At 41.3% G+C, this 17,013-nt stretch overlaps 1 protein-coding gene across 1 annotated transcript in view; it reads right to left on the reverse strand.

The window, feature by feature from the left end:
* Positions 1 to 691: 691 nt before the first annotated feature.
* LOC118378884 (carboxyl-terminal PDZ ligand of neuronal nitric oxide synthase protein-like) overlaps positions 692 to 17,013 on the reverse strand; it is a 31,326-nt gene continuing 15,004 nt past the window's right edge. Inside the window, exons 5-10 of the mRNA XM_052463408.1 lie at positions 16,298 to 16,406; positions 12,072 to 12,216; positions 11,251 to 11,375; positions 7,067 to 7,219; positions 4,099 to 4,267; positions 692 to 2,100 (exon numbers count right to left, since the gene is read on the reverse strand). Of these exons, the coding sequence (XP_052319368.1) occupies positions 1,574 to 2,100; positions 4,099 to 4,267; positions 7,067 to 7,219; positions 11,251 to 11,375; positions 12,072 to 12,216; positions 16,298 to 16,406 (1,228 nt within the window). The 3' untranslated portion in view covers positions 692 to 1,573. The remainder of the gene's footprint in view (positions 2,101 to 4,098; positions 4,268 to 7,066; positions 7,220 to 11,250; positions 11,376 to 12,071; positions 12,217 to 16,297; positions 16,407 to 17,013) is intronic.

Consider the following 17,013-nt stretch of genomic DNA (forward strand, 5'->3'; position numbering starts at 1 on the left):
TCTAAATCCTGTCTTGGGAGAGATGGGAAACAGTGTAGCGATGGTGAGTTGAGCTGTTGACATTATGGTTAATAACACTTTGGTTGTGCTGTATGATATTCAGTTGGCACAAAAGTGAATCGTACCAATAGTCTAGGGGAAAATGATATATTGTATGTTGCAATGTGGTGGATAAAAACATGAATATAAACTGTTTTGAATCACTTGTTCGTTGCAAATGAGATCCAGTCAAATGTACTGTAACACAGTGTTAGTACAGCAGGCGTTTGCAGTTCACAGTTCAAAACAATATCAAGTCTAGTTTAGTCCTTTTTAACCCATTTAAAGTCTTTCAATAAAAAAAACATCAAGACTGATGACTGGCCATGCTGGGGGGGTGTGTTTCACTGTTACACAATGGCCCAATAACACAGACCAGAGTCATATATTTAGGTATATGATACAGACCAGAGTCATATATTTAGATATATGATACAGACCAGAGTCATATATTTAGATATATGATACAGACCAGAGTCATATATTTAGATATATGATACAGACCAGAGTCATATATTTAGATATATGATACAGACCAGAGTCATATATTTAGATATATGATACAGACCAGAGTCATATATTTAGATATATGATACAGACCAGAGTCATATATTTAGATATATGATACAGACCAGACCAGTCATATATTTAGATATATGATACAGACCAGAGTCATATATTTAGATATATGATACAGACCAGAGTCATATATTTAGATATATGATACAGACCAGAGTCATATATTTAGATATATGATACAGACCAGAGTCATATATTTAGATATATGATACAGACCAGAGTCATATATTTAGATATATGATACAGACCAGAGTCATATATTTAGATATATGATACAGACCAGAGTCATATATTTAGATATATGATACAGACCAGAGTCATATATTTAGATATATGATACAGACCAGAGTCATATATTTAGATATATGATACAGACCAGAGTCATATATTTAGATATATGATACAGACCAGAGTCATATATTTAGATATATGATACAGACCAGAGTCATATATTTAGATATAGAGTCTGACACAGACTACAACTACACTGCAATAAGCCCAGGGGAGTAGAAACAGCAGCAGAAAGTCAAGTGCTGAGACAAAATATATTAAAAAATATAAAACAAATGCAACAAACACACGTAAACAACTGCATCAAATATAAACAAAAACAGAAAAAATAAACAAATAATAAAATATCCAACATATGTAAACAATGCAACAAAAAAAACATATTTAGCAAGTATAACAAATATAAACACATATCTAATAGGTCTAAACACATATCAAATCAATATAAACACATATCTAATAGGTCTAAACACATATCAAATCAATATAAACACATATCTAATAAATATAAACACATATCTAATAAATATAAACACATATCTCATAAATATTAACAAATATCAAACAAAAGTACTGTGAGCAGAGTTTGGAGGGAGGAGAACTGTCAACAACACTATAGCACTACTGTATATGCTATGACTGAGTGAAGCAGAGCTGTGGAGGGCTACACAGCCATCTCATCATCCAGACAGTCTGAAGGGCTCTCTGCGTTCAGCACGTTGAAGAGGCGTGCTGTGCCCTCAGGCCCCGCCCCCTCGCCCTGCCCCCAGCTGTCCCTGTCACTGCTCTCGTCCGTGTTGGACTCGTATTCCGAACCGATCCCCGACTCCCGGAACCGGAGGAGCTCCAGGGCTCCAAGGACCTCCTCTCCACCCACAGGGGAGTCCCCGTCTGGGCCGCCTGAGCTCGGACTCTCCCCCTCCTGGTCTTGGTTCTGGTGGGGCTCCTCTCCCCTGCGGCGGGGGAAGCGGAAGCACTCCAGCCTCACGGCACTGCCGCCAGGCCCCAGAGAGAGGCTCTCCGGGGCCCTGGTCCCTGGTGGAGAGGACCCTGTTAGGGTGGAGGCCCATGGGCCATTGGTGATCTGGGGCTGACCCTGCTGGGGGCCCATGGAGGTGGGGATGGTGGGGGCGTCACGCAGGGGGGGCTTGGCACGGAAGGTGATCTCCAGCAAACTGTCCTGGGAGCCCACTGTGGAGTAAACACAGAAGAGAGAGAGTGAGATTAAAAGAGGGATAAATAATGAAAGATACAAATAAAAGAAATATTTTTTTTTGTGGGAATGGAGGAAAGAAGATGAGTGGAGGGAATAGAGAGATGAGAGAGAGGAGGTGATTTGAGGGGATAATTGAGAGCGGAGATTATGATAAACTGGAAAGGGCAAGATGACAGGCAAGATAACAGGCAAGATGACAGGCAGGATGAGAGACAGGTAACAGGCAAGATGACAGGTTGGGTGACAGGTTGGATGACAGGCAAGATGACAGGCAAGATGACAGGCAGATGACAGGCAAGATGACAGACAAGAGGACAGGCAGATAACAGGCAAGATGACAGGCAAGATGACAGGCAAGATGACAGACAAGAGGACAGGCAGATAACAGGCAAGATGACAGGCAGATAACAGGCAAGATGACAGGCAGATAACAGGCAAGATGACAGGCAGATAACAGGCAAGATGACAGGCAAGATGACAGGCAGATAACAGGCAAGATGACAGGCAGATAACAGGCAAGATGACAGGCAAGATGACAGGCAGATAACAGGCAAGATGACAGGCAGATAACAGGCAAGATGACAGGCAGATAACAGGCAAGATGACAGGCAAGATGACAGGCAGATAACAGGCAAGATGACAGGCAGATAACAGGCAAGATGACAGGCAAGATGACAGGCAGATAACAGGCAAGATAACAGGCAAGATGACAGGCAGATAACAGGCAAGATGACAGGCAAGATGACAGGCAAGATGACAGCAAGATGACAGCGTTACTGATAAGCTGTTATGTCAATTCTGATGATTATTAAATACATGACAGTACAGAAAAAGGAGAAGAAAAGGATGAAAGATGAGAGGGGAGAGATGAGAAAATAAACAGGGATGAGAGGGGAGAGATGAGAAAATAAACAGGGATGAGAGGGGAGAGATGGTAAAATAAACAGGGATGAGAGGGGATAGATGAGAAAATAAACAGGGATGAGAGGGGAGAGATGAGAAAATAAACAGGGATGAGAGGGGAGAGATGGTCAAATAAACATGGATGAGAGGGAGAGATGGTCAAATAAACAGGGATGAGAGGAGAGATGAGAAAATAAACAGGGATGAGAGGGGAGAGATGAGAAAATAAACAGGGATGAGAGGGGAGAGATAAACAGGGATCAAATAAAAATAAACAGGGATGAGAGGGGAGAGATGAGAAACAGGGAATAAACAGGGATGAGAGGGGAGAGATAAACAGGAGAAAATAAACAGGGATGAGAGGGGAGAGATAAACAGGAGAAAAGATGAGAAAATAAACAGGAATGAGAGGGATGAGAGATGAGAAAATAAAATAAACAGGGATGAGAGGGAGAGAGATGGATCAAATAAACAGGGATGAGAGGGAGATGAGAGATGAGTCAAATAAACAGGGATGAGAGGGGAGAGATGGTCAAATAAACAGGGATGAGAGGGGAGAGATGGTAAAATAAACAGGGATGAGAGGGGAGAGATGAGAAAATAAACAGGGATGAGAGGGGAGAGATGAGAAAATAAACAGGGATGAGAGGGGAGAGATGGTAAAATAAACAGGGATGAGAGGGGAGAGATGGTAAAATAAACAGGGATGAGAGGGGAGAGATGGTAAAATAAACAGGGATGAGAGGGGAGAGATGAGAAAATAAACAGGGATGAGAGGGGAGAGATGGTAAAATAAACAGGGATGAGAGGGGAGAGATGAGAAAATAAACAGGGATGAGAGGGGAGAGATGGTAAAATAAACAGGGATGAGAGGGGAGAGATGGTAAAATAAACAGGGATGAGAGGGGAGAGATGGTAAAATAAACAGGGATGAGAGGGGAGAGATGAGAAAATAAACAGGGATGAGAGGGGAGAGATGTGAATAGAAAGAGGGATGAAGAGTGAGGGGGAGAAGAAGGAAAGCGAGGGATAAGAGAAGAGAGAATGGATAAAGAAGCAAAGCCAGTCACTGGAGCTGAGTCCTCCAGCAGCCTTGAGCTCCAGCTCCTGGATCTGTTTGACCAGTAGGGAGATGTGCTGCAGCAGGTCCTTGTTCTGCAGCAGGAGTCTCTGGACACGGGCCTGGGCGTCTGTCCTTGCACGCACCTCCACTGACAGCTGGTCCTGGAGCACACACGTCTAGGTAGACACACACCACACACACACTGGGAGGTGAGAGTGTATACACACACGTCTAGGTAGACACACACCACACACACACTGGGAGGTGAGAGTGTATACACACACGTCTAGGTAGACACACACCACACACACACTGGGAGGTGAGAGTGTATACACACACCACACACACACACTGGGAGGTGAGAGTGTATACACACACCACACACACACTGGGAGGTGAGAGTGTATACACACACGTCTAGGTAGACACACACCACACACACACTGGGAGGTGAGAGTGTATACACACATGTTTGCAGGGATGTAAATACTGTATGTAGGTAATATATGTAGATACTGTATGTAGATACTGTATGTAGATACTATATGTAGATACTGTATGTAGATACTATATGTAGATACTGTATGTAGATACTATATGTAGATACTATATGTAGATACTGTATGTAGATACTATATGTAGGTACTATATGTAGATACTATATGTAGATACTGTATGTAGATACTGTATGTAGATACTATATGTAGGTACTGTATGTAGATACTGTATGTAGATACTGTATGTAGATACTATATGTAGATACTGTATGTAGATACTATATGTAGATACTGTATGTAGATACTATATGTAGATACTATATGTAGATACTATATGTAGATACTGTATGTAGATACTATATGTAGATACTATATGTAGATACTGTATGTAGATACTGTATGTAGATACTATATGTAGATACTGTATGTAGATACTATATGTAGATACTGTATGTAGATACTGTATGTAGATACTATATGTAGATACTATATGTAGATACTGTATGTAGATACTGTATGTAGATACTATATGTAGGTACTATATGTAGATACTGTATGTAGATACTATATGTAGATACTGTATGTAGATACTGTATGTAGATACTGTATGTAGATACTATATGTAGGTACTGTATGTAGATACTGTATGTAGATACTGTATGTAGATACTATATGTAGATACTATATGTAGATACTATATGTAGATACTGTATGTAGATACTATATGTAGGTACTGTATGTAGATACTGTATGTAGATACTATATGTAGGTACTATATGTAGATACTGTATGTAGATACTGTATGTAGATACTATATGTAGATACTGTATGTAGATACTGTATGTAGATACTGTATGTAGATACTGTATGTAGATACTATATGTAGATACTGTATGTAGATACTATATGTAGATACTGTATGTAGATACTATATGTAGATACTGTATGTAGATACTGTATGTAGATACTATATGTAGATACTATATGTAGATACTGTATGTAGATACTGTATGTAGATACTGTATGTAGATACTGTATGTAGATACTGTATGTATGTACTGTATGTAGATACTGTATGTAGATACTGTATGTATGTACTGTATGTAGATACTGTATGTAGATACTGTATGTAGATACTGTATGTATGTACTGTATGTAGATACTATATGTAGATACTGTATGTAGATACTGTATGTAGATACTGTATGTATGTACTGTATGTAGATACTGTATGTAGATACTGTATGTAGATACTGTATGTAGATACTGTATGTAGATACTGTATGTATGTACTATATGTAGATACTGTATGTAGATACTGTATGTAGATACTGTATGTATGTACTGTACTGTATGTATGTACTGTATGTAGATACTGTATGTAGATACTGTATGTAGATACTGTATGTAGATACTGTATGTAGATACTGTATGTATGTACTGTATGTAGATACTATATGTAGATACTATATGTAGATACTGTATGTATGTACTGTATGTAGATACTGTATGTAGATACTATATGTAGATACTGTATGTATGATACTGTATGTAGATACTGTATGTAGATACTGTATGTTCGTGTGCATGCTTACACACCAGGCGCATGCAATCAAAAATGCGAACACACACACACACATTTGTGTATTACTATTTTTGTGAGGACACACACACAGATACACACAGTAAAATAATATAAATGAATATGCACTCATAGGTTATTAAACATACACACACAGAAATACCCCCAAATATCTAACAGAAATTCACAAACACACATCCACTGATCCAGGATCAAAGGGAATGTTTCTTCACTCCTCTGCCTCCGTTCGCTCAGCATTAAAAAGAATCCGGCGTTATAACCCAAAAACCGGCCCAAACCTCATTAGACCAAGCCATGTGATTACAGGAATGACAAGAGAGAATGAGAATCAGACTAGAGAGTGTAGAGTGACAACGTTGCTCGTTAGTCATAAGGAATGTCTTGTTAGACCAGCAGAGCTGAGAGCTCCCTTTAAGGAAGAGCACTGTCTTATCATTCTTTATAGCCCCAGCAGCAAAAGGCAATACCTCTCTCTTGTTGAACCGTCAATCATTAGAGTGGTAGCTCAGGGTAGCACGAACCAGTTAAACAAAATAAACACTAATTGAACTACTGAAAAGAAACGTAAACACATTCGGGAAAATATGAACAAAAAACTCAATATATAAAATGTCGTACTGTTTATAGTGACGGTTCAGACACATTATGAAATATCCACTTGTGGTCACCACAGAAAATGCTGTACGAGGTTTCTAGCTAGCTAATAATCTGCCAAGGTACTGTGGCTCAAGTTTAATCGTCTCTTTTTGATCTAAAATACCATAACAAACAGTGAAATGTACAGTATTTTGGCTAATCAAACTATGCCAATGTTACTCATGAGCTGCATTCAACAAGACAAACTGTCATTTGGAAAAGTTTGAAAACGTGTCTACCTGTGCTGCAGCAGCCTGGGCCTGCTGCTCCTGCTGCCGGAGCAGCCTTTGGAGCAGCTGCACCTGGTGCTCCACTGAGCGGGGGGAGTTCACGGCCAACAGGTCCGACACGGATGGCCCCGTTCTGGGGGAGGTCAGCTGCAGGGCTAGGTCCTTGGATGGGGAATAAAGAGGACCAGGTCAGTTGTTAGTGATCTATAATGAATGAGGATAGGAGGGTACACGTCACGTTGCATATTGTTAAACTGCAAGATTCCAGTAACTTTTCCCCAAATCTACTGTTTTTTCCCCAGAAATCCTGGTTGAAGGATTCCCAGATTGTCTGTTGATTCCCTCCTGATTCTGGGAATCTTCAAATCAGGATTTCAGAAGAAGAAAAAAAAACGGTACATTTTGGGGAAGTTTTGGGGAAATTTTACAAGCCCATACTGTACATTGTTGTATGTTCACACAGGCAGAAATGAGTTACTAATACTGTTATCTTTATGTGGAGCAAAACTGTCATGACTTCTATTCCATCTGATAGTATTAGCCTTCCTTTCCCCATTGGTGAATGGTGCCACTATGTTACTACGTGTTATAATTGTGTGTACCACAATAGTGAAAGCTCATTTTGGAAACCTATTGGACTTCATTTAGCACTTCACTTAATATGCCTACCATCATAAAGAAATAAGGACACAGCACCAAGGACAGCTCCATACTAGCAGTAATTATCTCTGTGCTATGAATACACCAGACTGGGATTCAACACAACTTTTAATTTTACCTTTATTTTACTAGGCAAGTCAGTTAAGAACAAATTCTTATTTTCAATGACGGCCTAGGAGCAGAACAACAGATTTGTAGCTTGTCAGCTTGGGGATTTGAACTTGCAACCTTTCGGTTACTAGTCCAACGCTCTAACCACTAGGCTACCCTGCCACCTCTACACTCTAACCACTAGGCTACGCTGCCGCCTCTACACTCTAACCACTAGGCTACGCTGCCGCCTCTACACTCTAACCACTAGGCTACGCTGCCGCCTCTACACTCTAACCACTAGGCCACCCTGCAGCCCCGTACAATACGGTTCAATACAGTACAATAGGCTACAAAAGAGGTTGATACAATCAGACAGGGAAGATGAAGCTATTAACAAAGAGATAGAGAGAGAAAGAGAGACAGAGATAGGAAGATAGATAGTTATTTGACAAGCAGAAAGAGAGAGTGAAAAAACACCTTTTAAAAGGGAGACTATAAATAGTGGTCTGGAGGAGAGTGGCTGTTATGTCTGACAGTATTTATGGGGGTCTTTGAGTACCTTCTTGTGTTGTACAGCATGTTAGCTTTTGTGACAGACATCTACCGCATGTTACAGTACAAAGACAATCTGGTTTGATGGAGATGAGGGTCTATCTCAGCCCAGCTCAGCTCATAGAGGATTATCATTAGATTATTAGTTCATTACTTAAGTATATTGATGGTATACAGTAGAGACAGACCAGACCGTTCAACTGTCCTCTACTCTAAGTGCATCGATGACGTTGTCCCACCGTGACCGTACGTACATTTCCCAAACAGAAGCCATGGATTACAGGTAACATCCACACCGAGCTAAAGAAAGCGAAGGTAACCTGCCTGTCGATGTTGAACACACTGTATATATACTTTTTCTAATGTGTTATTGACTGTACGTTTGTTTATGTGTAACTCTGTGTTGTTGTTTGTGTTGCACTGCTTTGCTTTATCTTGGCCAGGTCGCAGTTGTAAATGAGAACTTTGTAACGGCGTTCTTCGTTTGTTGAAAGAGAGTCGGACCGAAATGTAGCGTGGTGGTTACTCATGTCTTTAATGAATGAATCGTGGTACATGAAATAACTGATACAAATACAAAACAACAAAACGGAACGTGAAACCTAATTACAGCCTATCTGGTGAAACGACACAGAGACAGGAACAATCACCCACGAAATACAAAGTGAAACCCAGGCTACCTTAAATATAGTTCCCCATCAAAGACAACAAGAATCACCTGACTCTGATTGAGAACCGCCTCAGGCAGCCAAGCCTATACTAGACACACCCCTAATCAACCACAATCCCAATGCCTACTGAAACCCCAATACGACAATACAATAACCCCATGTCACACCCTGGCCTGAACAAATAATTAAAGAAAACACAAAATACTAAGACCAAGGTGTGACAAACTTGTTCTCAACTGGCCTCCCTGGTTAAATAAAGGTGAAATAAAATAAAATATACATTTAACTTTGGATTGGAGATGTTTAATGAGTCTGAAAGGAGAGTTTACAGTCTAGCCAGACACAGGTATTTGTAGTTGTCCACATATTCTAAGTCTAAAAACCGTCCAGAGTAGTGATGCTAGTCAGACGGGCAGGTGCGGGTTTAACTGATGTGAAATGGCTAGCTAGTTAGCGGGGTTTGCGCTAATAGCGTTTCAATCGGTGACGTCACTCGCTCTGAGACCTTGAAGTAGTTGTTCCCCTTGCTCTGCAAGGGCCGCGGCTTTTGTGGAGCGATGGGTGGTATACTGTTACACTGCCAGCAATCGGTTGAAAAGCATGCATTTAGTTTTACTAGCATTTAAGAGCAGTTGGAGGCCACGGAAGGAGAGTTGTATGGCATTGAAGCTCGTTTGGAGGTTTGTTAACACAGTTCACCGTTCACCGTTCCCTCTGCTACCGCACGACAAGTGATACCGGAGCGCCAATCTAGGACCAAAAGGCTCCTCAACAGCTTCTACCCCCAAGCCATCAGACTGCTGAGCAATGAATCAAATGGCCACAATGTATCCCCTCTCCTTTGTGTTTACATTGCTGCTACTTTCTGTTTAGTGTCTATGCAGTCACTTTCCAAATGACCTGGACTAACCTGTACCCCCACACATTGACCTGGTACTGGTACCCCCTGTATAAAGCCTCGTTATTGTTATGTCATTTTCTTGTGTTACTTTTGATTTTATTATCTTTTTCTACTTTAGTTCATTGGTAAATGTTTCCTGAACTCTATTTCTTGAACTTCATTGTTCGATAAGACGTTCACTGTAAAACAAGACCTCTAGAATACACAATACTATCATCATCTTGCGAACAACCATCGGTTCAAACACAGAAGTCCCTCACCATAGACTTTATCATATCAATATGGAATGAGAGAGAGAGAGAGAGAGAGAGAGAGAGAGAGAGAGAGAGAGAGAGAGAGAGAGAGAGAGAGAGAGAGAGAGAGAGAGAGAGAGAGAGAGAGAGAGAGAGAGAGAGAGAGAGAGAGAGAGAGAGAGAGAGAGAGAGAGAGAGAGAGAGAGAGAGAGAGAGAGAGAGAGAGAATAGATAGTGAGTGGGTTGAATGACACACTGGTTAGTAGATCACTGGAGAGCATCATGCTGTGTTTTCATCAATAAAACACAGGAACACATTAATATTACAGCACCACCCTATGAGATATTTTCCGACCTTATGACAACAAACACAAGATAACGACAAACAGGAGATAACATCTCAGATCCTTCAGTCTGTTAATCTGCAAAAAGCTTCAACGTGGGACCGTCATAGGATGCCACCTTTCCAACAAATCAGTTAGTCAAATTCTTGCCCTGCTAGAGCTTCCCCGACAAGCTGTAAGTGCTGTTATTGTGAAGTGGAAATGTCTAGGAGTAACCAATGGCTCAGCCGTGAAGTGGTGGGCCACCCAACCTCACAGAACGAGACTGGCGAGTGCTGAAGTCCGTAGCAAAAAATTGTCTGTCCTCGGTTCCAACACTGAGTTCCAAACTGCCTTTGGAAGCAACGTCAGCACAAGAACTATTCGTTGGGAGCCTAATGAAATGGATTTCCAAGGCCGAGCGGCCGCACACAAACCTAAGATCACCATGCGCACAAGCCTAAGATCACCATGTGCAATGCCAACCGTCGGCTGGAGTGGTGTAAAGCTCGCCACCATTGGACTCTGGAGCAGTGGAAAAGCGTTCTCTGGAGTGATGAATCACGCTTCACTATCTGGTAGTCTGACGGACAAATCTGGGTTGAGCGGATGCCAGGAGAACGCTACGTGCCGCAATGCATAGAGACAACTGTAAAGATTGGTGGAGGAGGAATAATGGTCTGGTGTCCACATACACTTTCTGTTGCAAAACGTTTCGTTACAGTGTGATGTAATGAATAAGACTCAGGCCATACAGTACCTTCCCATCTTTACAAAGAAGGTCCTGGCTTTTGGTCTTGTCGAGGTCAGATGACAAACAGTCAATGCTGTCCTCTGTGGTGGCTTCAAGGTCAGTCGAATCAGACAATGCCAACCTCGTCTTGGCTGAATGAGAGAGATGGATGGAGAGAGAGATGGATGGAGAAAGATGGATGGAGTGAGATAGATGGAGAGACAGAAAGATGGATGGAGAGAGAAAACAAATCATAAACATACTAACATAGGGACCAACTACCACCAGCAAAAACATATAACATAACCCATTTTTTTAATACAAACTAATTGTACTTTAGAGATTTTCTCAGACACAAAGACACTTGAAACATCGAATCAGAATTTGGCTCCTCTCCACTTTCTCTAGAGTCACAACACACTCTAACTGATTGAGTCTCAGAAGAGAATGTCCCCACTGTGCAAATATAGAACAGTATGTACTAGGTAATAGGGCACTACTAGGTAATAAGATGGTTCTAGGTAATAATATGGTTCTAGGTTATAAGATGGTTCTAGATAATAAGATGGATCTAGGTAATAGGATGGATCTAGGTAATAGGACGGTACTAGGTAATAAGAGGGTTCTAGGTAATAGGGCGCTACTAGGTAATAAGACGCTACTAGATAATAAGATGGTTCTAGGTAATAAGATGGTTCTAGGTAATACGATGGTTCTTGGTGATAAGATGGTTCTAGTTAATAAGATGGATCTAGGTAATAATATGGTTCTAGGTAATAAGATGGTTCTAGGTAATAAAATGGTATAAGGTAATAAGACAGTATGGTGCATGGGCAAGTGAGTCATACCTGGCACAGCGTCTTCCCCATCTGCATCGGTAGCATTGGTGTCCAGTCCATCCTCAGAGCTCTGCTCCCCTGTCTGCTGCAGGGTCAGCTGGTGGCACACGTCAAAGGCCTGGCCCACCGTCCGCACAATGCGCATGGCCTGGGACTAGAGGGGTGGGGGGTGGAAGAAAAGGGGAGAGGGAGGGAGGGAGGGAGGGAGGGGGATGGGGAGGGAGGGAGGGAGGGGAGAGATGGGGAGGGAGGGAGGGGGAGAGATGGGGAGGGAGGGAGAGAGACAGAGGAAGAAGTGGGAGAGACCGAGGAGGGAGGGAGGGGGAGAGATGGGAGGGAGAGAGAGAGATGGGGGAGAGAGAGGACACAAAAGAAGGAGGGGAGAGAGTTTTAGACGGCACAGTAATTCAGTGGGTGCATGCTGTCGTTGTAATGGATTGGTTCATTCCAGAGCCGTAGGATCTCAAGCATTTCCTTTAGACCCTACAAGGCACAACGAACTCAAAAATCTATTGATTATATAACCAAAATAATTCAATATCTCCAACGTTATACATTCTTGCCTTTAGAGCAATTATGCCGCAAGGCCCGAATGAGGGTTGTCTTGTGCACTCAGTGGCACATTGACCAGGTGCTTTAAAATGCCCCACATTCATACTGTGGAGGAATGCTGCTTCAAGGCTGTCAATCACCACTGTATGTCGGTAAGCACAGGGCCAGTGTTGTGTGTGTGAGACAGTGTGCTCCTATGTTGCAACAATAATGACCACCGTTATATGTTTATGATATTCTATGTTACCTGTGTATAGTAAGTACCATACTGTACCATATGATGATCATTTGAGCTATTTCCAGTAGATGCCTCAATCCAAAAGGATCACCACTAATTTTACTTTTACATGGCCCAACGGGAAGTGAACTCACGACCTTTGAGATACTAGCACTGCTCTCAAAAAAGAACCATCTGGATCACAAGGCCAATTTAGGAATTTCAGGATTCTTTAAACCCAACAGTGATCAATGGGAGCCAGGGTTACCAAACCCAGTATCAGCAGTTTACCCTCCTCTCCTCTGGACAAGGTTTGATCTGGAAGTCCGAGATAAGAGGTTCAGGGCTGGGGGCACCTGAGAAGCGCGACTACACCATATAGGGGATTACATCCTGTGTCTTTACTTTGTGGTACAGATGGCAGGTGGTACAGGTTGCAAATGTCAGAATTAAAAGCCTCTTTCTCTACTGACTGCATCCCTATGTAGTGCCCTACTTATGACCAGGGCCAATAGGGAATAGGGTGTCATTTGTGATGAATTAGTATGCTGCTTCACTCAGTCACTGTCAACGGTACATGCCTGGTATCCATGGTGAAGGGATGGGAGTCAACCTCACTGGAAGGGTTGTTATCCAGGCTTTTGTAATGAAGAACATTTCCTCTGTTTAATATGCAGCTATGGGGTAGTCGCGAGCCATTCTTTTCTACCAGCATTTTTCTATCGTGCAGAGTTGAAAGTCATCACATGTGTGTACTGTGTGCAACTGTGATCTTGTAGATGAGACAATGTGTGTGTGTGTTTTTGTGTATAGACAAAACTCTCTATTGATCCAAGAGTCCCAAGGCTCCTTTAATGCATCATGGCACAGTGCCCTATACCCAGCCCCCTTCCCAAAGCATCTGCTGCCACATATCTGATACCCTGTAGAGATAAACAAATTAAATACCACAAATTATATACCACTGATTATATACCACAGATTAAATACCACAGATTAAATACCACAGATTATATACCACATAGTATATACCACAGATTATATACCACGGATTATATACCACGGATTATATACCACATAGTATATACCACAGATTATATACCACAGATTAAATACCACAGAATAAATACCACAGATTAAATACCACAGATTAAATACCACAGATTATATACCACATAGTATATACCACAGATTATATACCACAGATTATATACCACAGATTATATACCACAGATTAAATACCACAGATTAAATACCACAGATTAAATACCACAGATTAAATACCACAGATTATATACCACAGATTATATACCACAGATTATATACCACAGATTATATACCACAGATTATATACCACTGATTATATACCACTGATTATATACCACTGATTATATACCACAGATTATATACCACATAGTATATACCACAGATTATATACCACTGATTATATACCACTGATTATATACCACTGATTATATACCACAGATTATATACCACAGATTATATACCACAGATTATATACCACTGATCTGGATCCTGTGGATAATTTACATCTCATACCCAGCCCACTCCCACAGCGATACACACTGTCTTAACCATAGAATTACATAAAAGATATATAGAAAGTATTCACACCCCTTGACTTTTTCCACATTTTTTTGTTACAGCCTGAATTTAAAATCTATGAAATGTAGATTTTTTTGGTCGCTGGCTTTAACACAAAGTTGAATTATGTTTTTAGAACTGTTTACAAATGAATGAACAATTTAAAGCTGAAATGTCTTGAGCCAATAAGTATTCAAACCCTTTGTTATGACAAGCCTAAATAAATTCAGGAGTACAAATGTGCTTAACAAGTCACATAATAAATTGCATGGATTCACTCTGTGTGCAATAATAATGTTTCACATGATTTTTGAGTGACTACATCATCTCTGTACACCACACGTACAATTATCTGTAAGGTCCCTCAGTCGAGCAGTGAATCTCAAACACAGATTCAACCACAAAGACCAGGTAGGTTTCCCAATGCCTCGCAAAGAAGGGCACCTATTGGTAGATGGGTAAAAATAAAAAATGCAGACATTGACTATCCCTTTGAGCATGGTGAAGTTATTAATTACACTATGGATGGTGTATCAATACAACCAGTCACTACAAAGAAACAGGCGTCCTACCTATCTCAGTTGCCGGAGATGAAGGAAACCACTCAGGGATTTCACCATGAGGCCAATGGTGACTTTAAAACAGTTACAGAGTTTAATGGCTGTGATATGAGAAAAGTGAGGATGGATCAACAACATTGTAGTTACTCCACAATACTAACCTAATTGACAGAGTGAAAAGAAGGAAGTCTGTACAGAATACAAATATTCCAAGATATACATCCTATTTGCAATTAGCCATTAAAGTACATTTTCAAAGAAATGTGGCAAAGAAATGAACTTTTATAAACATTATGTTTGGGGCAAATCTAACACAGCACACAAAGTACGACTCAGCGACGATGGGTTTGGGCCCATAGGCGACGTTGTTGCCAGTGATGTCTGGTGAAACCTGCCTTACAACAGGCCTAAAAGCCATCAGTCCAGCCTCTCTCAGCCTCTTGTGGACAGTCTGAGCACTGACGGAGGGATTGTACGTTCCTGGTGTAACTCGGGCAGTTGTTGTTGCCCTCCTGTACCTGTCCCGCAGGTGTGATGTTCGGATGTACCGATTCTGTGTAGGTGTTGTGTGGTCTGCCACTCTGAGGACGTTCAGCTGTCCGTCCTGTCTCCCTGTAGCGCTGTCTTAGGTGTCTCACAGTATGGACATGGCAATTTATTGCCCTGGCCACATCTGCAGTCTCATGCCTCCTTGCAGCATGCCTCCTTGCAGCACGTTCACGCAGATGAGCAGGGACCCTGGGCATCCTTCTTTTGGGGATTTCCAGAGTCAGTAGAAAGGCTTCTTTAGTGTCCTAAATTTTCATAACTGTGACCTTAATTGCCTACCATCTGTAAACTGTTAGTGTCTTAACGACCGTTCCACAGGTGCATGTTCATTAATTGTTTATGGTTCTTTGAAAAAGCATGAGAAACTGTTTTTAAACTCTTCACAATGAAGATCTGTGAAGTTATTTGGATTTTTATGAATTATCTTTGAAAGACAGGGACATTTCTTTTCTTGCTGGGTTTAGGTGTACAAACCTCTTAGAAAGACTCACAGCCGCCAAAGGTGATTCTAACACATTGACTCAAGGGGTTGAACACTTATATAATCAAGATACTGTATATTAGTGTTTTATTTTTCATAAATGTTCTAAAAAAGTTATAATTTTTCTTCCACGTTGACATTACAGAGTATTTTATGTAGATCGTTGACACAAAATGTAAATTAAATAAATGTTAATCCCACTTTCTAACACAACAAAATGTTAAGGCGATGTGAATACTTTCTGAAGGAGCTGTAGAATTATAGGTCATACCTTCCTCTTGGACTTGAAGACATTACAACGGAACATGTTGCTCTGTCCATCTCTCGCAATGTAACTGAAGATCTTCAATTCCTGGGCGTCATGTGACACATAGAAAATCCTAAATGAGACGGGGAAAATGTAATGATAATGAGAATTTGATTGATTTCACTTTTAAAGGCCCAATGCAGCCATTTCATATCAATATCAAATCCTTTCGCTGTAATAATTTAAGTAACTTACTGTAATAGTTTTCCATTCAAATTCACAAAAATAGCTTTTTAGCAAAAACTATTTCTCAATTTAAATAAATTCTAGGACTGTCTGGGAGTGGTCTGAGTGGGGAAGGGGAAAACTGGCTGTTACTCTCTTGGTTATTGGTCTACTAACCAATTTACTGCCTGGTGATGTCACCTGGCACCTGTCTTCCGCCCATGTAAGCGGTTGATTAGAACGTCCTATGTAGATTGTATTTTCAGGGGCCTCCCGTGTGGTGCAGCAGTCTAAGGCACTGCATCGCAGTGCTAAAGGCATCACTACACATCTGGGTTCAATCATGTGACTGGGAGACTGATGAGGTGGCGCACAATTGGCCCAGCGTTGTCTGGGTTAGGGGAGGGTTTGGCTGGCTGGGATGTCCTTGTCCCGTCGCACTCTAGCGACTTCTTGTGTCGACCGGGTGCATGCACGCTGACATCGGTCGCAGGCTATACAATGTTTTCATTGAC

This window comes from Oncorhynchus keta, chromosome 15 (assembly GCF_023373465.1).
Source record: "Oncorhynchus keta strain PuntledgeMale-10-30-2019 chromosome 15, Oket_V2, whole genome shotgun sequence".
In the NCBI taxonomy this organism is placed as follows: domain Eukaryota; kingdom Metazoa; phylum Chordata; class Actinopteri; order Salmoniformes; family Salmonidae; genus Oncorhynchus; species Oncorhynchus keta.